Consider the following 27,235-nt stretch of genomic DNA (forward strand, 5'->3'; position numbering starts at 1 on the left):
AAAGAAAATATCTAAAATAAAAAAAAAAAAAAGAATCTCAGTTCAATCTCAAAAATCTACTTTTTAAAGATTCGGGGCTGGTGAATTATATTTGTTATCTCAATATTGTGGAATCTCAGAGGTGGATCCCTGGGGTTCACTGGTCAGCTTGCATACCCTAGTGTGTGAGTTCCAGGTCAACCAATGGTAGATCTTAACAACAACATCATCATCATCATCATCAACAACAACAACAACACGTTTCTCTCTACTCAACATTCACACTGAACACACACACAGACATATACACAATCATTTAAAATGTTTTAAATTACAATGTACATACTTTTGGGTCTGAGTTACCTCCCTCAGGATGATATTTTCTAGTTCCATCCATTTGCCTGCAAAACTCAAGATGTCCCTGTTCTTAATAGCTGAGTAGTATTCCATTGTGTACATGAACCACATTTTCTGTATCCATTTCTCTGTCATGGGACAACTAGGTTGTTTCCAGCTTCTGGCTATCACAAATAAGGCCACTATGAACATAGTGGAACATGTGCCCCTGTGGCATAGTGGGGCATCATTTGGGTATATTCCCAAGAGTGGTATAGCTGGGTCTTCAGGTAGATCTATTTCCAATTTTCTAGGGAACCTCTAGATTGATATTCAGAGTGGTTGTACCAGTTTGCAATCCCACTAGCAATGAAGGAGTGCTCCTCTTTCTCATATCCTCTCCAACATGTGTTGTCACCTGAGGTTTTGATCTTAGCCATTCTGATTGGTATAAGGTGGAATCTCAGGGTGGTTTTGATTTGCATTTTTCTGATCACTAAGGACTTTAAACAGTTCTTTAGGTGCTTCTCACCCATTCAAGATTCCTCAGTTGTGAATTCTCAGTTTAGTTCTATACCCCATTTTTTGATTGGTTTGCTTGATTTTTTGGTGATTAACTTCTTGAGTTCTTTATATATTTTGGACATTAGCCTTCTATCAGATGTGGGGTTACTGAAGTTTTTTTTTTCCCAATCTGTGGGTTGGTGATTTATCTTATTGACTATATCCTTTGCCTTACAGAAGCTTTCTGGTTTCATGAGGTCCCATTTATCAATTCTTGATCTTAGAGCCTCAGCCATTGGTGTTCTCTTTAGCAAATTTCACCCTGTGCCAATAAGTTCCCGGCTCTTTCCCACATTCTCTTCTTTTAGATTCAGTGTATCTGATTTTATGTTGAGGTCCTTGATCCACTTAGACTTGAGCTTTGTACAAGGTGACAAATATGGGTCTATTTTCATTCTCTACATACAGTTAGCCAGTTAGACCAGCACCATTTATTGAAGCTTTTTTTTTTTCTCTTTTCCATTGTATATTTTTGGCATCTTTGTCAAAGATCAAGTGACCATAAGTGTATGGTTTTATTTCTGGGTCTATTCCATTATCAGCATATCTGTCACTGTACCAATACCATGCAGTTTTTATCACTATTGCTCTGTAGTAAAGCTTGAGGTCAGAGATGGTGATTCCCCCGGCTCTTCTTTTATTGTTAAGAATTGTTTTTGCTATTCTGGGAATTTGAGAATTGCTCTTTCCAGGTCTTTGAAGAAATTTGCTGGGATTTTGATGGGGATTGCATTGAATCTGTAAATTGCCTTTGATAGGATGGCCATTTTTACTATGTTAATTCTGCCAATCTATGAGCATGGGAGATCTCTCCATTTTCATATGAATTTCCCATTCTGTAACGGATATTGCTGGGAATATTAATTTTATTTCATTGGCAAAATAAGTTTTAAAAAATTTCTCAACTATCATATTATAATAACACCAGAGCATGGTGGATGCTGATGTTCCAAACTCAACTACGGAATTCACCTTTCCTTCCTTTATGTTTAACTTACCCAAATGAATCTACCAGACAAGGTACATTTGAAATGTTAATCTCTATTGATGTTAGGACACATTCTTTGTATGAACATAATCAAAGTATTCTCTCAAGTGCTATGAGTTATTGATAATCTCAAACTAAGGTAAATAATAATTTAAAATGATAATTTCATTAGCATCACCTCTCTTCCATTCATTTTCTTGAATAAAAGAATCACATTTATTATTGAAAATTATCCATGTAATGTCTTTGTGATATAAAATCCCTTTCAAGCAAAAACATTTTCTGTTGTGGAGTCTTAGTTGTAGTACTAGTCACTCTCAAAAGAAAATGCATTTCTATCCTGGGGATGCCATCTGCATGCTGGCTTCTCCTCTCTGCCCCTGTTCCTCAGAAAATAAGTAGATCTCCCATTGCCCCCTAGCTACACAAAGGCACGGAGGAAACCTGAGCATTTTTTACCGACTTACTAGTGGGGAGAGCTATAGTAGCAGGCTTGATGCCTTGAGTCCTATAACCCTTGTAATTATCTCTGGGATTAAGGGAATCTGCTCTAAGGAAAAGAAGGATTGTCAACAGGCTTAACAACTGATTCTCGAAGTTCTCTCGGTGTCTACAAATCATTCTTTTTACAGCTGATACCCTCCATTCTCTCTCAAAGTGACTCATGGGTCACACCAATGTCAAGTTTACTTTTGGTCAGGATTCCCTGTTAGAACAGAACAGTAAAACATAGTCCTCAGAATCCTCCCTGTCTCCATGCTTTTTCATTATGAGGTTTACTGTACATTGTATTCTCACAGGTAATTACAGATTTGAGCATAAGTCCCAAGTTCCTATTTTCTAAGAAATAAATCACCTCAGTTGCTAACTGCCTGGTGCTCTCTGTCAGCAGCAGTTACACTGTGTCCCAGGACAACCTAAAGACAGGAGAGGACATTTGTGCACATTCCTCAGGTCACTCCTGGAGCATCATCCTCATGTTTCAAAGGGCATTGGCATTCACTTGAGAGTAACCATGGAGCACCATCCTAGTGTTCCTGGAGAACCATCCTTGTGTTTCAAAGGGCATTGGCATTCACATGAGAGTAGCCATGGAGCACCATCCAAGTGTTCCTGGAGCACCAACCTAGCACTCCAAAAGTCATTGGAATTCACACCAGAATAACCACATTGCAGGAGAACTTTAAATTCAACTAGACTTTTTAGGAAATCTACCAAGTTTTAAGAAGTAATATTACTTTTTTAAAAAAAAAAAGTATATATTCCCTGTGAGAGCATGGTATGAAGGTTAGAAAAAATGCACCAGGCCCAGTCTTCCCAGATGATGAGGAGTGCGAAATGGGAAGGGATGGGGGAACAACAGGTGTCCTGTTAAAGTTGATAGAAGAATGGTGCTCAGCTGTTTGTTCTGTTGTTACGATTTTGAGAGAAAAAATACAGCAACGAATCAAGTGCCTTGAGTATTTTCTGAAAGTTAGAAAGATGTCAAGTGTTTCCTCCATAAAGAAATGGTAAATATGTATAGTGGTATACACACTTACTTCCTTGTGAGTACCATATAATATATACATGTGGTGTATTGTAGCCCATAAATATGAAGAATTTTACAGATTGAGTATAACAAAAAAATTAAGGGTATATAAATCTTTTGAATTCTCTTGATTATCAGTAAGAATTGTTTCTGGCAAACCAGAGGGTAGGTGTCCTCTGTGGATATGAGAGTTTAGGTTTCATGACCTTGAAGCACATGCTCTGAGCAGCAGCTCCCTGCATTCTTAGCAGCTCAAGAGAAAAAAGTTTTATTTTTCAAGAATTTCTCCAGGTTCAGTGACTATTAATGGTGGGAATAGTTAGGCTTCTCTGTTGTTTGGGTTTAAACAACCCACAAGAATGCAAAGGCACCTCAGGGTGGAGGACACACCCTATGTGACAATTTCTCACTTCAAATCACAGAGAAGCGACTCTGCAATAATACCAACTGCCCAAGCCTTACATCGAATTATAAAGCTACATTAATATACATATACAATTATTAAAAACTTTGGTTTAGGAGATGGGAAAACTCTGGCCTTCAGCATCAGTAAATGGGCATTAGGTGTCCACCCCTCCCATTGAGAACATAAGTCCTCAGGCTGCACAGTTGGTGAGCACTGGGTGCTTAAATTTATAAAAGGGAACACTAAGATAAATCTTTATGAATACTTCTTATTATAAGTTAAATCTAAAACTTATCATCATTATCTCTTTTGTAGTTATAAGTCTTCAGCACACAATTGTAAGTAGACTTGAACAGAATGGAATTTAGAATCCAGGAGCTCCCACTTTCTATTCTCTGCCCCTGCCCCTTTCTTTCTGTCATCTTTCTTTTGGGTTTGGGTGTATGTTCTGGCTTGGTTTGAAGAGTTCTAGTTATAACTCATTTTTTTTCTTTTTCTTTTTTTAAAAAAAGATTTATTTATTATATGTAGCTGACTTCAGACACCCCAGAAGAGGGCTTCAGATCTCATTAGGGGTGGTTGTGAGTCACCATGTGGTTGCTGGGATCTGAGCTCAGGACCTTCGGAAGAGCAGTCAGTGCTCTTACCCTCTGAGCCATCTCTCCAGCCCCCTAGTTATAGCTCTTCTACTTGAGAATTTCAGTTAGTGCTTTAGAAGAACAGAGGGTCAATGGACCAATTCCAGTTGCATCAGTTTCTCTCCTTCGAGCAGACATCTTTTAGAAATAAGTAGCTCTTTCGTCTTGATTTCACCTCTCAAGGGAAATTGGCCTGTCCCAAAGCAAGTGATTTCCTGCCCAGAATTGGGCATCTGGACACTCCCTTCAGCATTAATCTTTCCTCTTGCAGGTAAAAAGAGAAAAGATGGAGAGAAAATCATGGTGGACCCTTTTCTCCCCGTCTGTGCCAGCCTGCCTCCAACCTGGTGATCGGGACCCTCACCTTTTGTGTGAAAGCCCCTCCCTCCCAAAAACTAGGACACTAGATTTGACTAATTAACTCAACCTTGTAGCCTCTGCAATTCCATTTACCATCCTAGTTCTTAGAGGATGTTAGAGACTTGTTAACATGATTGGAGCTGAGGGGTTTTACAATCCTGGCAGAGCTTCACTAACACCTGAAAGCAACGTCTAGCAAACTAACCTAGGGCATCTTAAAGTAGTCCAGCGAAAGCTTCATGTTTTCTGTCCTGTTTTTCTTTGAATTAGCTCCTTACCCACAAACGCTAAGAAGAACTGGTGTCATATAAGACAGGCATGCTGCTGGTACGTGGACTGTTTAATTTATTAAAGCAGGTTAAAAAAAAAAAAAGCGTTGCTGTCTGATTCAACCAGACATTTTCATTGGAAAGCAGCAAGCTGGGTAGGCTGTGTTTCCAGTGCCTTGCTTACCACACTGCTTTTCATAGGTCAGAGGGACACTTGAAAAGCAGTTGCAATCAGTTAGAGACCATGACCGTCAAGAGACTGGGGGCAAAGTCTGGGTTTGGGAAGTGAACGTGGACAGTGTCTGCAGCAAGATATGCAGGAAGACGGTGGAGTCTTCAACCATGTGCTTCCACATTAAACTTCATTGACTCCTGCCTCCATCCTTTGAGACCTTCTCTTTGAAGAGAAAAGTTGAGGCTGAAGTGAGAATTGACCCTGAATGTGCAATTCTTCCTGGGGCTGCTTAAATTCCTTCCCCTTTCTTTATTTGAGAGATGCATACTTAAAATTCTTATTTTTTTTTCAAGAAGTAATGTTGCCCTTCTTAGTAATGGCTAGCAATGACATATTATCTACTCCTTCCATTTAGTGACCCCAGCATCTGTGGTTAGAAAAACTCTTAGAAAGCCATTTCAGGGAGGCGTATATTACTCTCAGATAACTATACATGGATGGTCACTTTGTAAGTAGTTTTCAAAGGACGAAGACCTCTGACTTACTTGTGTGCACCTTTATATCTTCTAGTTGTGGTTGGCATAAAGAGCTACATGCATCACTTTCTAGTTTAATAAATATTTAAGATTATTTTGAAGTTTAGTGAAGATACTAAAAATAGTGTCTGTAAACATCACCTTGGAAACACATGTGAGTCAATGCTGTGGGCATTTTAAATATGATCTATATCTGAGGTGAAACCTCTAAAAACAAATAAGAAAATAAAGAATGAAAATTTAGAACGTGTATGATAGGAAAGGGTGAATGTTTATGCTTAAGCAGCAAAGGTCTCTTAGCTTCATCAAATTCCTCTCACCTCAGTCTCACCTCTAAATGAAGTAGAAGTTCATTTATTTATTTTAGTCAATGTCAAAGGGGTGTTTGCTAGTTGTGGCCATCTTGCTAGTGCCTACACTGAAACAGTAGCATACCATACTGATTTGATTTTGTAGCATTACATGGGAGCCATTGTCCCAACACATTGTCTGATACTAGCAGGCATTTTTCTGATACTACAAGCAGGGGCCTCATCACAATGCTGTCTTGGCATCTGGCAGGATGAGACATATAAGCTCAAAAAAAAAAATGCAGTACAGAAGGCCCAGACAGGGCTGGGAGTTGGTTGAAGCTGGAGAACGATGGGAGAGAAAGTGGCTTTCATCACCTTTAACCTGTCCTTCATCTCTTTCTTTCTGTTTTCTTTCTTTTCTTTCTGTTTCTGTTTCTCTTCATCTCCTTCTTTCCTTCCTTCCTTCTTCCCTTCCTTCCTTTCTTCCTCCCTCCCTCCCTCCATCCCTCCCTCCCTTTCTTCCTCCTTTCTGATGACTATTTTCCTCCTGTTTTATCTCTCAAAGTCTTTAATGGTGGTAAGAAAAACAAATAACTGGACTTTGCTAGATAGAGCTAGTCATTGATACACATACACACATACACACACCAGTTTTTCACCTACCTTAAGCCCCTTTCCTCTAATATAATAATTTGTATTAATTCTTTGAGAATTTCACAAATGCCTACAATGTACCTTTATCATAGTTATACTCATTCCTCCCCCTAACTCCTATAAGATTCTTCCTCCCAACTCCTCCCAACTTCAGGCCCTCTTTTAATTTGTGCAGCCCGTATACATGGTGTGAGGCAGCCCAGTGGAGCATGACTGACCCACCAAGTGCTATACCTTTGAAGAAAATTGACTCTCCCCCACCCCCAGGAACAGTCGAATTTCAATAGCTTCCTAGCCAAGGCTGGAAATCATGAGTCCCTCCCACCTCAATGTTGAAATATAGACTGCTTTGATCTTGTGCTGGGTTTGTGCAGGAACTAAAGCTGTCGTGAGCTCGTGAGTACAACCTATGACTCTTCTGCCCTGGTCTTCCCAGACCTCTGGCTTTTAAAATATTACTATCCCCTCTTCTGGGATTGTTCATGAGCCTGGGAGAAAAGCCACCCTACAACTTTAATAATTAAGAGAGAAAAAAAGAGTGAAGAATACAATCATTCAAATTCCAAGGCGCCTTCAAGAGGATGAATTTCTTATGGTTCATGATAACATAACTTTGAGATGAAAATTTGCACAGTGAAATCATTAACTTCTGGATGAGGATGCCTTTACAAAATGCTAAATAAAATGTGTAGTAGTCCACTTGCTTGTATTATTTATGGTGTCAATTCTTCCCATAAGGAATTAGTGAGAGTACACAGTGATGAATGGAAAGAAAAGAAGATAGAAAAGAAAGGAGAACTAAAGGTGACAGTTACATCCAGTCTGTACCTGCTACCCCACCTCCCAGCCTCCCCAGCCTCCATTGACAAGAGAGTCAGGAGTGTACTCAGCTATTTCCCGCCATGTTTTATGCTTCTTCTTGGTCTCATTTTCTACCAGAGCACTGTCATTCTGGACTAAAAACTAATCAAGTAACATCAGCATCCACTGTCTCAAACCATCCTGTGAGAAAATGCAGCAGGCCTGTTCTGGGGTCAGCTCAGGCTATCAAGAACTCCAAGGGAGACAGTAGCTTTCTCCTAACTTCTATCAAGTGCCAAAGGAAACGCTTTCTTTTCTGAGGCCCCTACTGCTTTAAGATGATAATTGAGCCTCTCTTGTTAGAGTAATTACTGCTTCCAGGAGATCTGATTCCTAGAAGGCCCTTTCAGGGATAATGACAGCAGATGTTTTCTAAGGGTTCTGAGGACCAGGCCGGCCTGGAACAGCATTCCTTAGAGTTGTGATTGCACTCACAACACGACAATCTAATGATGAACTCACATTACCCCCAACTTGCATAGGAGAAGACAAGAGCTTCGTGATTTAAAAACTCTAGGTTGAATTAGGGTGGGAATTTTAAAGGCATGACTACTTTTGACTTTCAAGTTTTAACTTTTTAATATTATGTTTTTTTCTCCCTCTGGATGAAACTTTTATCTAGGAGACAAATATAGGAAATAACTAGGTGACAGAGCTGGAGAGATGGCACAGCCATTAAAGGTTGAGGCTCTCAATCTGAAGAATAAGAGATTATGAGGCAGAAAATTCCATTTTATATTAGACAAAGTATTACAGGGGAATAGTATCACATAAGGGTTTTAGGGTGCTGGCCACTCCTTCCATCTGCTCCCTCGGGTTCTACCTCCTTCTAATAAATCATTTCTCAAGATTATGAACCGTGTTTACGAAGAGTACATTATCGATGACTACACAGGCTTCTGCTGTGATCAATTCTTTCATATGATCAACAACGGACAAACCTCACAAGCCAGGCGCACATGAGAGAGCAACATGACAAACCGCAATTATGTATTTGCTCAATAATGTTGTCTTTCAGTCACTGAACAGCTCAGTGAAATGACTATGCCCACAGTGTTGCTAGCAAATGAAATAATACAAACAACTTCATCTGATTTGTATAAAAATGTTTCTTACCTTAAACTCCCAAGAATTTCAGAGAAAAACAAAGGGGAAATGAGGCTCACCTGAGCAGGTAAAAGCTAACCTTGAGAGTTTCGTCTTAAATTCCACGTAACATTGCTAAACCCTAATTAATGCTCAGCCAAGATGGAATGCATCATAGAAGCCTATCTTCCTTTTAAAAATTGCTTCTCTCCCCCTTCACCTTTCTTTTCTATGTTAATTCTCTGAAACACTACACTCAGTACTTGACTTGAGAAGACCCTGTAAGCGTCTGATTAAACAAGCTGTACCATGCTTCAATCTGATTTTTACATGTTAAAAAAAAATGTGGTATGTTCTCTTTGAATAGCAAATGTGCTCTATATTCTATACATATATGCATTTGATTGCTTACCATTTAATGAAAGCACACTCGTAGATGATGAATTTTAAGAGCGTATCCACCTTTATTGTATTCATGTGTGTCATTCTAAGGAATAAAATTTACTGCCAGCAACAGGGTGTGTCTCGTGTTTATTGACACAAAAATGCTTTCTTCCTCAAGATTGGCAAAGCTATGAGATGTCACACATTCTCTGTAAGAACCAAATTCCAGATGCAGAGAAAGCCACCAAGGCTCCATGCTCGCTTGGTAGGACAGGAGGAAGGTATTAGCCAAAAGATAAAGATGGACATGTGCTTTAGCATAAGTCACTATTTTAAAAAATGTTGACTTAACCAAAGAGCTGATGGATGTGTTTGATTGGTGCAATTCAGTTAAAGGCACGTTTGTGGTATGGAGAGAGTTATGTGGAGGCATTTCCTGAATATCTGAGCTAGATGTCTCTTAACCAAAATGATTTAACACCAAGTAATGGCTGCTATTTTATTACTTAAAATACCTCCCTGGGCCTCATTTTTTAAGAAGAAAAAAACTCATGACCTGAAATAGAAGAATCTTGAATTCCATTTGCTGATATTTGCCAGCTTTTTCTGTACTTACCACATTACTGGTCCATTTCAATGTTTTCAAGTCAGAGATGTGGACATGTATCCATTTCATCATGACCTCGTCACTTTGGAGAATAAATAGGTCACATGGTTTTCTTGGAATGCTGTGCCTGTAGGATCCTGTGTATGTTCTGCAGCCACAGGTCTTGAGTCCTAAGTCTTGTCAACCTCTAATATAGTATATTCAGAGCATGTAAATGTAGAGTTGCATTCAATATGTCACTACAAGGACAGATATCTCTCTTAATGTAATTTGTTTTTATTACTATAACTAACATGACTTTCACTACCCAAAATAGTATGTAAAATAATTCTCAGAAATCCAAATACAATAGATTGCACACAGGATTGTTACAGCATGTAGGTTTTAAAGGGGTGCTCATCCCATCTTGAGAAAAAGAATGAAACATTGGACCAAATATTCTCATATTTGAGTTGAATCTGTCTTTCATGCATCCAGTAGGCATTCATTAAAGCTCAACACACTATAATATGCATTGGTCTTGCTGAAGAAATGTGTATAATTTCACCTGTTTCATGAATAAGGTGCTATTTTTATTTATGTATTTTTAAATTATTTATCTGCTTATCTATTTATTACCTTTTTATTTGTTTATTTGCTTGCTTATTTATTTGCTTGTTTATTTATTTATTTTGGGACACAGCATGCATCTGAAAGTCAGAGGACACATCTGTGCATCTGGGAGTCATAGGACAACGTCTGTCAGTTCTTTCAGTCCTGGAGACTGAACTCATGTCATCATGCTTGATGGCCAATGCCTTTACCGGCTGAGCCATCTTGCTGCCCCCTGCTATTTTTAATGGCAGTATTTATAGCCTTCCTTACAAGTAGGCAAATGAAACAACTAAGTGAGAACAAGTACAGGCTATGCCTTCACTTATTGCCTCCCTTTGAGAGAAGGGCACCTACATTGTTTGGAATCACTGCATTCTCATGTATGTTTAATTCACCAGCTGAGACCTACTGATTTCTGACTCACACTTTCATCCCAGGCCCCCCAGGCCCTCCAGGAGGCCTGAGAATAGAAGACATCAGAGCTACCTCTGTGGCACTGACTTGGAGCCGGGGTTCAGACAATCACAGCCCTATCTCTAAATACACTATCCAGACCAAGACGATTCTCTCAGATGACTGGAAAGATGCGAAGACAGGTGAGATTATATGTCAATTTAATCTCTTCATGTTTCCACATGTTTTTTTCTTCTAATTAAACTTTTCTCTCCCTCCAGGTTTTCCTATGTCCCTTCTCCCAATCACTCCCATGACTCCCTCATTTGCTCAAATTGATGGTCTCTTTTACTTTTATTAGTATTGTTATGTACACACATATGAATACAAACTGCTAAGTTTGTGAATTCCTGCTTATATGCACATGATTTCACGGATGAGCATTTGTACTGGATAACCAATAAGAGGCTCTCCATGGTTGAAGCTAATTCTTCCATTCCCAGCAATCATTACTTGCATGTAGGTCTTTCCTAGGGGAGGGAACTGGGCGACTTGGCCTTTCTATATTAGCATGTCTGTTGGTACTGTCAGTGTTCAGGCCTCCTTTAGGAGACTTGGCCTCTAGCTCTTAAAACTCTCTCTACATCTTCTCCCTTGATATTCCCTGAGCCTTAGGTGCAGGGCTTGTGTTGTAGATGTATTATAGGGGCTTTGCTCCCTGTGATCAACAGTTCTCTGAATTAAAACCAACTGTGCTTTTTTTTGTAATAGTCTCCACTTTCTGCAAAAGGAAACTTCTTTGATTCATGGTGAGAGCAATGCTTATCAGTAGGTGTGGAGGTATAAGAGGATGTTCTAGAATGCAACTAGTATTAGTTTTACATTTTACTAAATATATATTATAAATATTATAAACATATTACATATAATAGATAAACATTGTTTTATGAGTTTAAAATAAATTAATTAGAAATTCAAATGGTAGATTTTACATTGAAATTCAAAAGGGTGAGGTCAATTTCAATTGGTGATCCTTATGAGCAGTCTACCTTGTCTTTTAAATCCTTCACTGACCTAGTCTTGGGTAGCCAGCCAGAAATCCCCAGGGATCCTCCAAGCTGCTTCCATCGAATGTTTCAATTCTAAGCATGCTCCAACACGCCCAGCCCCCTTGTGTCTTTCCCTGTTTTCAGGTTTCATTTTTATGTAGATGAGTGTTTTGCCTACATGTACACAAGTAAGAATACCACATGTGTGCCTGCTGCTGTGGAGGTCAGAAACACCATCATGTCTCCTGGAACTGGCGTTAAAGGTGGTTGTGAGCCACTGTGTGCGTGTTGTGAACCAAACCCAAGTGCTCTGCAAGGGCAAAGGGTGCTTATAACTGCTGAGCCACCCCTTGAGCTCCACGCACAGTATTTTTATGTGGGTTCCAGAGATTGAATCCAGGTATCCATGAGTATTCAGCAAGCACTTTGTCAGTTGAGCTATCTTCCCAGCCCTCTGCCAGTTCCCTATAGAAACAAGAAACATCTCCCATGTTCACTGCCTACTGTAGTATCACTTCACTCGGCCCCCAGTGCCTCCTGCTCTCTGAGGGCTCTCTTCTATATGCCTCTTAACAAAGAACTGCTCATTGACCTTAGGGGTCCCACAAAGAACAGCTAATTGCCTTTTTAAAATTCTCTCCCGAGACCCTTTCTCCATATTAAGTAACACACAGGTTCTGGATTTAGACATAGGCATATTCTTAGCTACCTTAGCAATACCATGGTACAGCTTTCTGGTTATAGGCAGCTCAAAGTCAAAAAAAGAGATGCCATCCTGCTCAGAGACATAACAACCAGCTGTTTTCCTTTTACTTGATGAGGATCTTGTATTGATCCACGCCTTTACTTGCCATCTTTCCCTTATCTAAAGTGAAAGTCCTTATGCATGTGAACTGAAGCCTATCTGCAGACTCTATTCGAGGGAATGCTAGTGGACATAGAAGATAAAGAGGTGGAATAAAAACAGAGAGACAAGGAAGCCAACATTTTAAACGTTTAAATCAGAAAATCAAAACATATGTTCAGTCTTTTCAACAAAGCTGTGATAAGACGATGAGACAACTGACAAAAGTTGTGCTTAAAAGGGAAAGATGAAGGCGAGGGAAGGCCTGAGCCAGCCCTAAGACATGTAAGCCAGGTAAGGTGAAAGCCGACTCTAGACAGCACCACCTCAGAGGCTGTGCGTGTATGATCTGCATAAGCAGATGACAGTTCCCCGAATACTGACATAATGAGTCACAGGCAAGCCTAAAGAAACACATTCAACAACTACCAAGCATGTGTGAGCATGCATTTGTATGTAGCTAATCATTAAAAACATGTAGAAATGTTTGAAACAAGCTTAAACTAAGATATGGACCTCTCTTGGTTGTGTATTTTTAATCATATCTCAATTAAGTAGGGAAGGTAAGATCATATCTTAAGGATAATTTACTATTTGTCATGAGAAAGCTGAGTGCTGAGAACTTATTATAGCACATACAAGCCTAGCTCTAGATGATGCACATTTATAAAACCTATAAATAATATTATTCAGTGTTATGTTTAATTTGAGCAGAAAATCATTTGCTGCCTATAGACTATACTAGTTGGCCTTAGGAAATCATCCTAGCTTCTACTCCAAGAAAATGGCTTTTTCCTAGAAAAAATATAGCCCATGGATTAGCAGCAAGGGCAGAGATGGGGGCTTGGCAGAGGTGCAGGGTTCCAGCCCCTACAACAGGCTTTCTAGACAAGTAGATTATACATGCACACACGCACACACACACACACACACACACACACACACACACATCTTTCTAGTTTGTTATCAATGATCTCTCTCTTACTCTCTTCAAGTCAGCATTTGTCATTGCTAGATTTTTGTTTTAATGTCAACTCAGAATACATGTGCGAACTCTCTAAGAGAGTGAAAATGGCCAGATTTAGTCAACTACTAATCTCTACTTTATGTTAATTTTACTTAGATCCTCCAATCATTGAAGGGAACATGGAGTCAGCAAAAGCAGTGGATTTGATCCCGTGGATGGAGTATGAATTTCGAGTCGTGGCGACCAATACTTTAGGGACTGGAGAGCCCAGCATACCTTCAAACAGGATCAAAACTGACGGCGCTGGTATGTGCAAGAATCCGAAATTTTCATAAGTTACAATACAATACCACTTTAACATGTACCAGAATGCATTTGGAAATATTCTCTACAATTGGTGGCTCATCTAGAAATGTGTGTGTAGCCAAAAACAACAAAAAGAAAATATTAATGTATCTCCTATGTGAATCATATAAGAATTTATAAATTTTATCTGTGTTGGGTTTTGCTATACACATTTTTTAAAAATGTATAGATTTTTCTATAATAAATGTAGGCAGTGTATTTTCTCAGCATATTACACCAGAGACTATGCAAATAACATTTGTATGTAGAATCTATAGCCTGCAGTGTAAATTGTGGATCTTAACAGGAAAGGCACTGGTTTAAAAAGAGTTAGTGATTTGGGGGCTTCTCCACTTTGGTGTCTCACAGAGGCATTTACAACTGAATACCCACGTGATTATCACATGTAGGCACTCGGTAGGGAGCAGAAGGGTCTGGAGACAGACAAAGTAATGAAGGTCCATGGAATCTTGATGGTACTGAGAAATCACCACAGAAGGAAGACTCAGTCTATGTTCTCTTAACTCCAGATGTCACTCTAACTATGCTCTCAGAATAGCTCGACCAGTTATTATGCAGGTATTTTCTGTAAATAACAATCCCATTTAGATACCCTCTATTTTAAGAAATACTTCACTCTTTCTTTACTCCATGTTTCTAAAACAAAATGTTGTTCTAATTCTAATGACATTTCTTCTATTTATTATGCCCTGTCTATCAAAAAAAATTTTTTTCTGGCTCTCTGAGTCCATTTATTTTGACATTCCATGCCAAAAATCAGAGCTTTATTTGAGTTAAAATTTTTAAAAAGATGATTGGCTGCCATTCAAATTCTGCTGTGGTCTCTTAATGTCACCTACCTGTATTTTTGGCTGCCCCAGTTCCTTGGCCCAATTCCCAAATAGAACTCTAAGTTCTATTGTCATGAGGATTGCCATTAGTGAGCTACTGTCTATAGTTCTATATAGTTTTAATGACATGGGACTACCATCAATAAGATTTACAGATCTATGTAGCTTTATGCAGCTTGCCAAATAAACATGATAGTGACAAAAGGAATAAAATATTAAAATCCCTGGTATGTTTTCGAAGTGCTATCCCAAGGCTTATCAATAGGTTAGAGACTTTCAGATAGTTGCCTTAATCTGAGGTCCATACTCATAAGATCAAACGTTGAAATCTGGATGTGTGTGGCTCATCTTCCAGTTAACTGGCCTATCTCTGAGATAGTGTTTTAAGCATAACTCTGAACACACATCCACTTTATAAAATTGAATTAGAGTCCTAGTTGAAGCTTGAATTTCTCTCTTAATTATGAAGGCTGATGTCACCAGAATTTTTTATTTTATTCCTCTACACATGACCCAAAACATTCTATTTTCTTTACACCACACACACACACACACACACACACACACACAAAATTCATTAGGAAAAAGAAGTAATCCAAATGGAAACTGTATGAGACAGCAACCGCATAACCATGTCTTGGGTTTGTGTATTTACTGCTATCTCAGATGTCACCTATGTTGCAATGGTGGCTTCTGTGTGAGGCCTGAATGCATTCATCCCCCCTTGAGAAACAAAGAAAAACAAAAGGAGTGTTTATGACTGGCGGTTTTGACCACAGAGTTTCATACCAAGAAATCGAACTTGATGTGTTTGAATAAGCATTCATTTCAGAATAAGATTTCAGGAAAATCCCAAGTGTTTAAGTTGGGTTAGGTAAATATTTCAGTCTTAATATTTTACCATACCTGTCTCTAGTTTGGACCAATTTTTCTCATTAAATTAGATTAAATTTCTATGATGTGAGCAGTGTCTTTTATGAATACCAGTTTTCTTAGTGAATATTGTTCACAGGACAGAAAGCAGTCTTTGGTAGTGTTCATCCATAGGACCTCTCTACTTTTTAGGCATTTTGTTACAAATGGTATCTTAATTTTGTTTTTATCTCAGATGATATAGTTTAAAGAGGATTAGTATCTAGGTACCATTACTATGAGGTCTACCTTTAGTAGTTTTTATATCTTATAGTAGAAGTGATGTTTTTTTTTAAAATCTTGAAAAATCTTGGTTTTAATTATTTTATATTGGAACCTATAAAAATAATTTATATCTAATACCACATATAGGAGTAATGTGCTTAACACTTCAATCTGTGCATAATTAGAGGATTCTTGATCTTAGTGCCCTACTCTACATACTTAGTTTGCTTGTGAATAAATAAATTCCAGCATCCTGCAATACTTACCAATCCACCAGCAGGATGGATTCTTTACAGTCTTTCATTAACCAGCTTTAACAGCTGCCACCATTCCCTGTGTGTTCTCTAATACACTGCTAGCTCTCTAGTTGGACCACTTCATCTAATCCCCACAACTTTGCCAAATAAGCACTGTTACTGCTGATAGTTCCTTCAATGTGGCATTTTTATATAGCCTCGCTTGTTCTTGACCTTGAGACTCCCTACCTCAGCCTCTTGTGTCCTACAATGGTAGGCATGTGTCACCATGCCTTGGTTGGTCATCATTCTAGATTTTACAGATCAGTAGGTTAATCTTATACCTGGCCAATGGGATACACAGTTCAAATTCCAATTGTTCAAATACACACCCCTGTTCTGCAGATAGTGTATAATACTGAGCTGCAGGCCATTGATCTGTTGAAACCCCAGAACCGTCACATTCTTACTTTGGAGCTCTGTGACTCAGGACACATTCCTTTACAGTTACTTAATATGAAGACCTTGGGGAATAGCTGAGTATATTCTTTGGATCCAGCCAAGTATATTATATGATAGATGCTCCCATATGAAGAAACAGAGCATGGGTTTGTAACTTCTTTTATAAGATAATATTCTGACTGTACTGGCTGGTTTTGTGTGTCAACTTGACACAGGCTGGAGTTATTACAGAGAAAAGAGCCTCAGTTAGGGGAAGTGCCTCCATGAGATCCAGCTGTGGGGCATTTTCTAGGTTGGTTATCAAAGTGGGAGGGCCCCTTGTGGGTAGTGCCATCCCTGGGCTGGAAGTCTTAGGTCCTAAAAAAGAGCCAGTTGAGCAAGCCAGGGGAAGCAAGCCAGTAAGGAACATGCCTCCATGGCCTCTGCATCAGCTCCTGCTTCCTGACCTGCGTGAGTTCCAGTCCTGACCTCCTTTAGTGATGAACAGCAATGCGGAAATGTGAATATAAACCCTTTCCTCCCCTTCTTGCTTCTTGGTCATGATGGTTGTGCAGGAATAGAAACCCTGACTAAGACACTGACCAAAAAGTAAAACATCCTTTGTTATGTATCATCATAGTACCCGTCCCCATTTCAATGATTGTTCAGGTGAAGGCAGATTGATTCTGGCGGCTTTCCTGTGTCTTTGTCAGCTCGAGTCCATTTAAGGAGGAACAGTACATCACAATCAAGAATGTCATGCAAAACACAGTGTCTCAGTTTTACAGTTAATGAAGCGATTCTGCTCCTGTATTTTCATTTTCTCTGTTTTAGTTTTTGTCTTCTATCTTTCTTTTTCAAAAAAAAAAATGTTTTTAATAGGAAGGAAAACATATCTGTAACATTAGTAGTATATGAAAATTGATTGTCCTTATTTTGTTTGCATTAAAACAAGTTTAGCGAATGCACTAGAATGATATTTGTCTAAGTATAAAATAGCCCTTGAATTCTTTAATCCTTTCACTTCTTTTTTTAAAAAGCAATAAGTGCAATGAGATCATCAAGAAGATTCCATTGGGCATCATTATTTCTGCTTAAAATGCCAAACTAAATGTCCTCATGTGACCTGAGTTACTTTTTCACAATGACTGCAGTGAATAGAGTTATGCTACAGTCTCTTTATTTATAAACAATGAACAAACTTGTCATCCCGCTGGAGGAGACGCTGTGGATTCCAGATATGTTTTCATTCTCTGATAGAAAAGTGTCTGGAGCCGCTTCAAAAGTCTTGGCACTGTGCTCTGACTAAGCCCGCTCAGTCAGTCAACAGGATCTCCAGCGCAGGAGTGAGGACTGAAAAGAAAAAAGACAGACAACATTGCGGCATGACCCCAGCCAGTTCTGAGGCTGAGGAGGGTCTATTTGCTCCCAATCTGCTTTTATACCATTTTAATTACATCCATGCAATAAGGGCAAACAGTCAAGGAACTTGACTTGTCAGATTTCTTACATGGCGGTTTTTACATTGTCAAAAACAGCTCAAAAAGATTTACCAATATAATCATTTAAAAACTAAAACATACAAGGGAAATAGAAAATATAGGTTATTTCATTGGCAAGAAAATCTTGATTTTGAGTTGATTTCCAAGCTATTTTTGGATGTATAAACTGAAACTCACAGGCCCTTTTGCAAACAGAAGCAAATAACTGTGTATCCAAAAGGCTGGCAAAAGGATGATGTAGAACTCCTTTCTTTAAAATTATAAATATTATTTAGTTACTATTAAAAGCCTATCATTTTTAAGTGTTAGTTCAAGTTTATTTTGATAATTCATAACGTAGAGAACACCGAGTTTGCTCCATGCTAAGTGTCTGGAGCCTGAAGTGAAAAGTGACTGCTTGTGTTTGCTTAGCTGTATCTTCCTGAGACCAGGAAGTCATTGGAAGCCATCCTGGTTGAACAGGGATAACCTTATACAGGATGCCAATTGCGGTGCCGTCTGGTTTAGTTTAGACACATTCTGCCTCAAGTTCCCTCTGTGCAAAATTGCTTCTAACCCGCTAAAGATAAAAATAATAAGTCAACACTCTAAGTAAAACTACAAAATATTTTATTAAGAGACACAGTTCAGTTATTTTACCTCTTTGGTGTTCTTATCCTGAGTTAAATAGCGTGGACAGAATAAACATTCTTTGAAAAGAAAGTAAGCCTTGAAATTCTTACTTGAAGAATGTTAGAAACTACTTAAGTAAAATAGAAGGTGTTTACCCTAATAGAAACACGTCTGGCTTTAACCATTATAACTTGAAAGACTTACATTTGTTATCATGGAAAGCATTACAAAGAAATGCCTTGGCAAATACACTTCTACCAAGAAGAGGAATGTTTGATTCAGCATATTTTATTAAGTTTATTTAAGGCTACTTTGACGTTATTTCCCATGACCACTTTACATGTGCCTAAATAGGCTAATACAATATGTGATTTATTGATTTTAGGAAGAGATGCTTCTTGGTTTGTCCATAGCAAAGAGAGTTATAAATTTAGATATTGATTTTGCAGCAAAGAATGTTTACAATTTATGGTTGTTTTTATAGCCTGGCCTGTAATATATGTAATTAATGTGTAACACATTTATTATATGTTTATATGATCTATATATATTATATTATGTATAATATGTAGTATATATTAAAATATATATCATAATATAGACATAAAAATATATGTCATAATGTATTAACTAAGGAGCTATAATTCATCTTTAACACCCTTGTGTGCCCCGTTTCACCTTCTGGTACACATGTGGTGACAGGTGTTCAGTAAATTTGTCTCTCAGGCTTCATATTAATCTCTTTACGGGGAAAGGGGACCACATAGCTTTATGGCCAGAAGAAGGAACATACAATTTTTGTTTCTGTGATGCTCAAGTACATCTTTCATCAAGGAATTTATATGGCTGACATAGAAGTTTTAAAATGTGCTTCTTAGAGTCACAGTCCTTTGTTAGACTCTGATGTCCCCTGCGTGTCACTTTGCTAGGAACATTTTGAGATAGATGTGCCTAGGTCCTGTTCTAGGGACTCAAGGCAGTACTAGGAGTCTGCTTCGTCTGTGTGTCAACAGATTTGGGGTGACCGTGCACATGAAGCCAATGACTTTGTCTGGGGAAGGGTAGGTTTCTTGTGGAGCAGCAACCTTGGCCCAAGTTGCTGCAAGTGCAGAGACAGACATCTCTAGTTAGAAGCCAAGTCCATGTAGTCAGCAAGACACAGTGCCTACCCTGGAGGGCATTCAAGGAGAAAGCAAAACCAAAAGAGCACCAGGCTCTGCAGCCCAAAAGCAATTTGGGTTTTAAAAGAGTGAGAAAAATTGACTTCTGGGGTTTAAAGAGGAAACAAACGGTGGATTGTTAAAAAGTGATTATGGGATCAAATACAAGCCAGCTGTGTGTGAGTTCGTCCACGCACGTTTATGTGTGAGGCTTTTCTATGCACATCTGTGTGTGAGCTGTTCCATGTATATCTGTGTGTCAGCTCTTCCATGTATGTCTGTGTGTGATCTGCCCCATGCACATCTGTGTGAGCCATTTCATGTGCATCTGTGTGTGAATTCTTCCATGCACATCTGTATGGGGGTTCTTCTGTGCACATCTGTGTGTGAGGTTTTCTATGCACATCTCTGTGTGAGCTGTTTCATGTATATCTGTGTGTAAGTTCTTCCATGCACATCTGTATGTGAATTCCTCCATGCATATCTGTGTGTGAGGTTTCCATGTACATCGCTGTGTGAGGTTTTCCATGCACATCTCTGTGTGAGGTTTTCCATGCACATCTATATGAGCTATTCCATGTACATCTGTGTGTGAGCTCTTCCATGTACATCAGTGATAGAAGTGTGTTAGCCTGGGAGTTAGTGGAGAAGACATAAAGGACAGTTATCTAGTATAGAAATTATAAGGTGTAATCTCCCACAGACACAGTAAGCCAAGTGAGAGGATTGATGTATACCTCTGCCAGTATGGCTGAGGGGTTGCTGCTGCTGCAGCTGGCTTTACTCTGTAGATGAAAAACTCACAGTTTCTGTGGTTAAAAAAAAACAACTTCATTATCAGAAAAAAAAATTCATAACTTTTTGTAAATTTACTTGTTTCAGCACCAAATGTGGCTCCCTCAGATGTAGGCGGTGGGGGCGGAACCAACAGAGAACTGACAATAACGTGGGCGGTAAGTATTAACAAACTGCATGGAAGAGATGCACTATCTATTTTTAATTGCGGACCTATTATTTTTATTAAAATGAATGGAAAATAAAAAGAATATTCAACCCATGCAAAAAATAATTTTTCCCCTAACCGCACAGCAGATGTCATCTGTCTTATTGTACTAAGCAAGAAGTTTCTGTGACAAGACACTGGCTGCTCGGGGATGTGTTGGTTTAGAAGAATAAGCAACAAGCCATTGATTCCACAGGGATTGCAAGCATACGCTTTCTACTAGCCTACCTATCATAAGTTATATAACCATTTGCCTCTACATTTATACACTAAAGAGTAGACTCACAAATGACACCAAGTCTACTTCTAAACACAACATGGTATTCCCCTCAAGCCTTACATCAGCCATTGCTGTAATCCAACTTAATCTGGTAGAGCGGTCACCCGAAGGGCTTGACTCGAAGAGACAAACTTTTCATTCAGTTTTCATGACTGAAGGAAAAATCCTTGGTCAGACTCTAGGTTTTCAGAGCAGGAGCTACGGAGGCAGGGGAGAGAGTGATGCCCACAGTGGTCTGAGGAACGGAGGCAGGGGAGAGAGTGACGGCCACAGTGGTCTGAGGAACGGAGGCAGGGCAGAGAGTGACAGCCACAGTGGTCTGAGGAACGGAGGCAGGGCAGAGAGTGATGCCCACAGTGGTCTGAACAATGCTTCCGGCACCCGTGCTGACACTTCTGCTCAGTCCTCTCAGTCTTTATTTTTAGTATTTTACTGCTGAAGAGAATAAAAGGCCACAACAAGATGCTGAAGATGGCAAGAAAATTGCCAGACTTTATCTTTATTCCTTTCATGAATTAACGAGACTTACCCAAGAAGCGAATATTTAATGGAAAGGGATTTGACTCTGCTCTATGGCCATTTAAAAAATTTTTCAAATGTGTTTCTGTGGAAATGTTTCTTTGCTAGTCTGAAAATGTGTGTAAAAATGGAACATTGGAGCTGTCACTCCTGCCCATGCCCCTGTAGCTCCTACTTTGAAACTCTAGAGTCTGACATAGGATTTTCCTTTCAGTCATAAAAAGTAAATGAAAAGTTTGCCTTCCTAGGGTCAAGCCCTTTGGGTGACTACTGTAACAGATTAAAATGGATTACAATAGTGGCTGAATGAAGTAATGGTTGATACTCTGTGTGTGTGTGTGTGTGTGTGTGTGTGTGTGTGTGTGTGTGTGTGTGTTATCCCAAAGTGCAAACATCATAAGAATTAGACCTTCAGAAGGGCAAATAGAAGATACTAGGGCTACCCTTAACTCAGAGTTGTCAGTTCCAGTTCCTCCTTGAAAATGACGTCTGTCTTCCAGAGATGCCCTGAGCAAGTTTCAGGAAATGAAGCATTGCTGCAATGCTCAGTAAGCAGGTGCCAGAGCTAGCCTCTTACTCTCAGAAGTGACACCACCCTTCCCCCGAGGCACTTGCACTCCTACACCTCCTGAAAGCCTCTTTCTGATGAAAACTTAAATATTCTAGAGTCTGGATTCATGATAGGGCCATTCAGTTCTGCAGTATAGCCAGTCAGCCTGGATCTTGTCAGCCCTGCTCTAGGTGTTGAGACTAAAAAGGAAAGGAAATTCATAAAATTCTCCTGCCCTTGTACACCTCAGTCTTCAGGAGTTGAGGCGCAGTAATCAATGAGATAAAATATGGAACTGATCATGGCCCCTTGCAAGGGAAAGGGAGGGGAAGTAGGGAGATGGCACATGGGGTCCTACAGGTTCTTGAAATGGCAGATTCCATGGGCTGAGAAAATGCTTTATGGAAGCTAGTACCTCTTCTATAGTAGAGGGAGGAATTAATGGGGAGTAGATGCAAGAACATCATTCCAGGAACGGCATCATCTCCTGGATGGATATTCTCCTGTACTCCAGCATCTTCAACTATCTCTAATTTATGAAACAAGTGTCCTTTTACCAAGATCATGCTTCCCCATGTGACTGTGTTCTCATAAGACGCTTCCATGTCACTGTATGACAAAGCTATTTGTTATTTGAATTTCCACTCAGCCTTTGTCGAGAGAGTACCATTACGGTAACAATTTTGGTTACATAGTGGCGTTTAAGCCATTTGATGGAGAAGAGTGGAAGAAAGTGACTGTGACTAACCCAGACACTGGCCGCTATGTCCACAAAGATGAGACCATGACCCCTTCCACCGCATTTCAAGTCAAAGTGAAGGCATTCAACAATAAAGGAGACGGGCCCTACAGCCTCATAGCTGTCATCAACTCTGCGCAAGACGGTAGGTGAATGAGAGACGCAGCTACCATCACGAAGAAGGAAAACAATATTTGCTAGTAGGATCTAGTTTGTTGTCTTCCAGACCTCGTCTAATAAGATTTTTTCATATTATCATGTGTCCAGGAAGCAAGTACTCTCTGAAACCAATTTTAAATGCTAGCCTTTCCATGGAAATAGCAGAAGTGCTAATAAAAATATTAAGTTCTATTCATCTCTCTTATTCTGTCCTTATGAATTAGGAAATGCTCTTAAAACAGATGGATGATGATACTCAGTCACAGAATTATGATTATAATTTTGAGGCCTAAAATCTACATACTTGAGTAACTTCATGGAGTCTATGTTTTTATATGTGTTTTTTTTTAAATATTTTATTAATGGGTCTATGCAGATATGGTGCCTACATGTAGGTCTATATAGCAGGTGCTTGTCCAGTACCTGTAGAGGGTTTCAGATGCCCTGGAAATGAAGTTACAGATGGCTGTGAGCCATGCTGTGGGAATCGAGCCTGGGCTTGCTGGAAGGCCAAGGAATGCTACTGATCACTTAGCCAATTATTCAGCCTATGAGCATACGTAGTCTCAGCCTCAACTACTAGATAAAAGTCCCTGAATTGGTTATATAATAATCCTACAGATTATATACATACAAATACAAATAAAAATTATCAGGTTATAATTATATAGTTTAGTAATAATTAAAATTCAAGAACAACAATTAAAGCAAAAGAATAAAGAAATAGAAATAATGAATTTGAAAGAAAACCAGATGGAGGGCACCTGAGAGGGACTGAAGGAGAAAGGAAAAGGAAAATGGTGCATTGGTAAAATTGCCTGGAATTTTTATGCAATATTTGTCTAATGTCATAATCTAAGTGCATTTGACTATTACAATTAACTATTGGAGTGTGTGTGTATGTGTGTGTTTATGTGTGTGTGTGAGTGTGTCCCCTGCACCTGAGTGTAGTATATAGGCATATGGGTGTGGATATATGGGCATATGCATGTATACATGTGGAGGTCATGGGGAACCTTCAGGTATTGTTCCTTGGGTACCATCCACCTTAAATTTTTGTTTTCTTGTTATTTTGAGACAGGGTCTCTCCATGCCCCAAACACTGCATGTAGGCTAAGCTGACTGACCACTGAGCATCACAGATCCTCCTGCTTCTGCCTCCCAGCTCAGAAGCTGCAAGTGCAAGTGTGTACCACAAGACCCAGTGTTTTGCCTTTCTTCATGCAGTCTGGTGATCAGGCTTGGCCTCTCACCTTTGCAGGGCAAGCTCCTTACCAGCTGAACAATCTCACCCAGCCAGTTGGATTTTTTTCATTAAAATAAAGAAGTGTCTTGTAGGCTAGTTGAGGATAGGGCAGCAATACTGTCATGTCTCTTTATTTTCTGGAAAATTTCAGTAATTTAAGTATACTTGTTGGGAGTCTTTCCATAATTTCAAACAGGGTACAGTTTTGGATTAAACCAAATTAGGTTGCTTTCTGTTCTGTGAATTTTCCACTTAAACTGCTTAAGTCTGTACTAAATATATTTGTATTTATAAATTTAAGGCAGGGCTGGAAAGATGGTTCAGTTTCCACAATACTCGCTGTGCAAACACAAAGATCTTAAATGGGATTCCTAGCACATAGAAAAAGTGAGGAGTTATAGAGGCTCCATGATCTCAGTGCTGGGAGGTGGAGACAGCAGGATCAGTGGTGTTTCCTGGCCAGCCAGGCGAGCTAGGGCCACTGACCCTGTCTGAAAAACGAGGCAGAGAAGCAGTTGTGGATGGTATCTGAAGATAGTACTGTTACCTCCACCTGCACACACATACGTGTGTATATATGCACCTGTACATACAACACAAAAGGTATGATAGGGTCAGGGAGATGGCTTCCTGGCCAAGGACTTCCTGGTAGGACCAGAGTTCAGATTCCCCAGCATACATGTGAAAAAAAAATCTATTAGGGGCTCCTGTTTATAATTCCATTGCTAAGATAGAGTTTGATGGTCAGCTACTCCTATCCAATTAATGACTCTCATGCTCACTGAGGGACCCTGTCCCTCATAGAATGTTGGAAAATATAGATGAAGATGTCTGTCATTGATCTGTGACTTCTACACACACACACACAGAGAGAGAGAGAGAGAGAGAGAGAGACAGACAGACAGACAGACAGACAGACAGACAGACAGACAGACAATTCTATTATGGCTCGTCCTTATTAATATGTACTTTGTTCATAATTGATAGATGCAAAACCAAATGAAGATTTCATGCCTTCTGTCTTGGTACAAATACTTGTGGCTAGGTTTCTCTTGATATGTGCAGAGTAACACTACAGAAAGAATTAAAAAACTAAAGTATTGTAAGGCTCTCTGCTATCAACTTAGAGGAAAGAATCCAATATTCTTGCCTGCCTTATTTGAATGTTTCATTGCTGTTTTGAGACAAGGTCTCATTTACTTATGTAGCCCAACCTGGCTTCAAACTCACAGCAATCCTTCTGCCTCAGCCTTCTGAAATGAGAGGCATGTACCACCAGCCTGGCCATAATTACTCCAAAATAGATGTAGGGCTGTCTGGTAGAAGTCAATAGAAATTCTTAACATATATCTCTTATTAGTTTCCATCTTTCTAAAAAATGTAATGTGTTTCAAATGACCGTGTGCTATCTTTTAGAATAAGCATGTTACTCTACATATGAAATATTACTTTAAAGCAAAGACATAAAAAGTAATCAGCTGAGTAATTTATCTCATCTAAATAAACTAAATACCTCCAGAGAATAAAAGGTAAGAATCAATTATATTTGAAACCAGACAATGATCCCTCCTGGAGGCATATTTTCTGCCTTTGTGTTTCATCATCTTGGGGCTAACACAGGACTTCAATATCACAGGGAAATTCCAATTAGAATTATTTCACTTATTTCCTCACGCAGGATCAATTTCATTTTGACCACTCTATTTGATACTAAAGTCAGATTTTAGGCAAAGGCTCTACTTGGTATCTACTCAATCATGGCTGTTTGTATGTAGTTGTATTGGTCTCCACTCAATCATGGCTGTATGTAGTTGTATTGGTCTCCACTCAATCATGGCTGTATGTAGTCATAGGTCTTTCCCACAGACTCAATCATGGCTGTTTGTATGTAGTTGTATTGGTCTCCACTCAATCATGGCTGTTTGTATGTAGTTGTAGTTCTTTCCCACAGACTTCACAGGTCTCATAAATCTTGCAGATTCTGCAATTTGTGTAAGTTGCCAGTCTTCCTCCTGTGAAGACATCAGTCATAAGGCTTGTGTACCTTGCCTGGGACTGCGAAGACATCAGTCATGAGGCTTGTGTACCTTGCCTGGGAGAAGTAGCTGCTCATATATGGAACATTTTGTAGCCTTAAGTAGGATTATGTCTTTTTAATGAAAGATAATAAAAGTTGGTCAGCCTCGATTCAAGGTTTCTGTGCTTCTTTGTGTAAATTTCATAAGGGCTGTAATGATTTTTTCCTCTTCCTTAGCAGATGAAGCCTTTGATACATATTTGATTTGATGCCCAGTTGGAAGATTAGATGTGGAAAAGCTCTCGACAGCCCCAAAAGTGGGGATGTCACAACTTGTCTCGGGGATCTTGAACTTCATGGTTTTCAATTTTAGCTTGAATATGAGAGGGAGATTTTATTAATAGTTCTCTCAACCTGTGATTCATATAAATAGAAATAAGAAAATTAATTTCCCTGAGTGATTTTCTATGTTAAATATTAATTCCCCCATTTTTGACAAGTAAAACTGTTGAACTTATGTAATTAAATTTAATTTGTATCAAAAGACTATATGGAAATTATCAGTTGGGAGTGTTTCTAAAAGTATAGTATCTGCTTATGGACATCTCTGAGAGCTCTGAAGTTTCCTGTTTTATAAAAATGTGTGTATGTATGTACGTGTGTGTGTGGATATGTGTGTGTATTCATGCATGTTTGTATGCCCATGTCTTTGTGTGTATTACATGTGTGTATGTGTATATGTAATATGTGCATGTATGCATGAGTATGTGGTGTGTTTATGTACATGTGGTATGTCTGTGTGGTATGTCTATGTTTGTATATAACTGTGTGTATGTGTCTGTGTATGTGCATGCCTGTGCATATTCATGTCATATTCTATGTGTGTACATGCATGTATGGGTGTGTGCAAGTATCAGTGTCTAT

General features: G+C 39.1%; 1 protein-coding gene across 4 annotated transcripts in view; it reads left to right on the forward strand.

Moving 5' to 3' along the window:
• The window catches only part of Cntn1 (contactin 1), a 303,448-nt gene that overhangs the window by 240,381 nt on the left and 35,832 nt on the right, over positions 1-27,235 (forward strand). For 3 of the 4 annotated variants that reach the window (XM_031353267.1, XM_031353272.1, XM_031353281.1), the window contains 4 exons: positions 10,699-10,857; positions 13,671-13,820; positions 20,681-20,751; positions 22,800-23,034. In XM_031353267.1, coding sequence (XP_031209127.1) covers positions 10,699-10,857; positions 13,671-13,820; positions 20,681-20,751; positions 22,800-23,034 — 615 coding nt within the window. Of the gene's footprint in view, positions 1-4,713; positions 4,832-10,698; positions 10,858-13,670; positions 13,821-20,680; positions 20,752-22,799; positions 23,035-27,235 lie in introns of those variants that run through there. The other variant, XM_031353290.1, reaches the window with a different exon arrangement.

Source organism: Mastomys coucha, unplaced genomic scaffold, assembly GCF_008632895.1.
Source record: "Mastomys coucha isolate ucsf_1 unplaced genomic scaffold, UCSF_Mcou_1 pScaffold11, whole genome shotgun sequence".
Classification (NCBI taxonomy): Eukaryota; Metazoa; Chordata; class Mammalia; order Rodentia; family Muridae; genus Mastomys; species Mastomys coucha.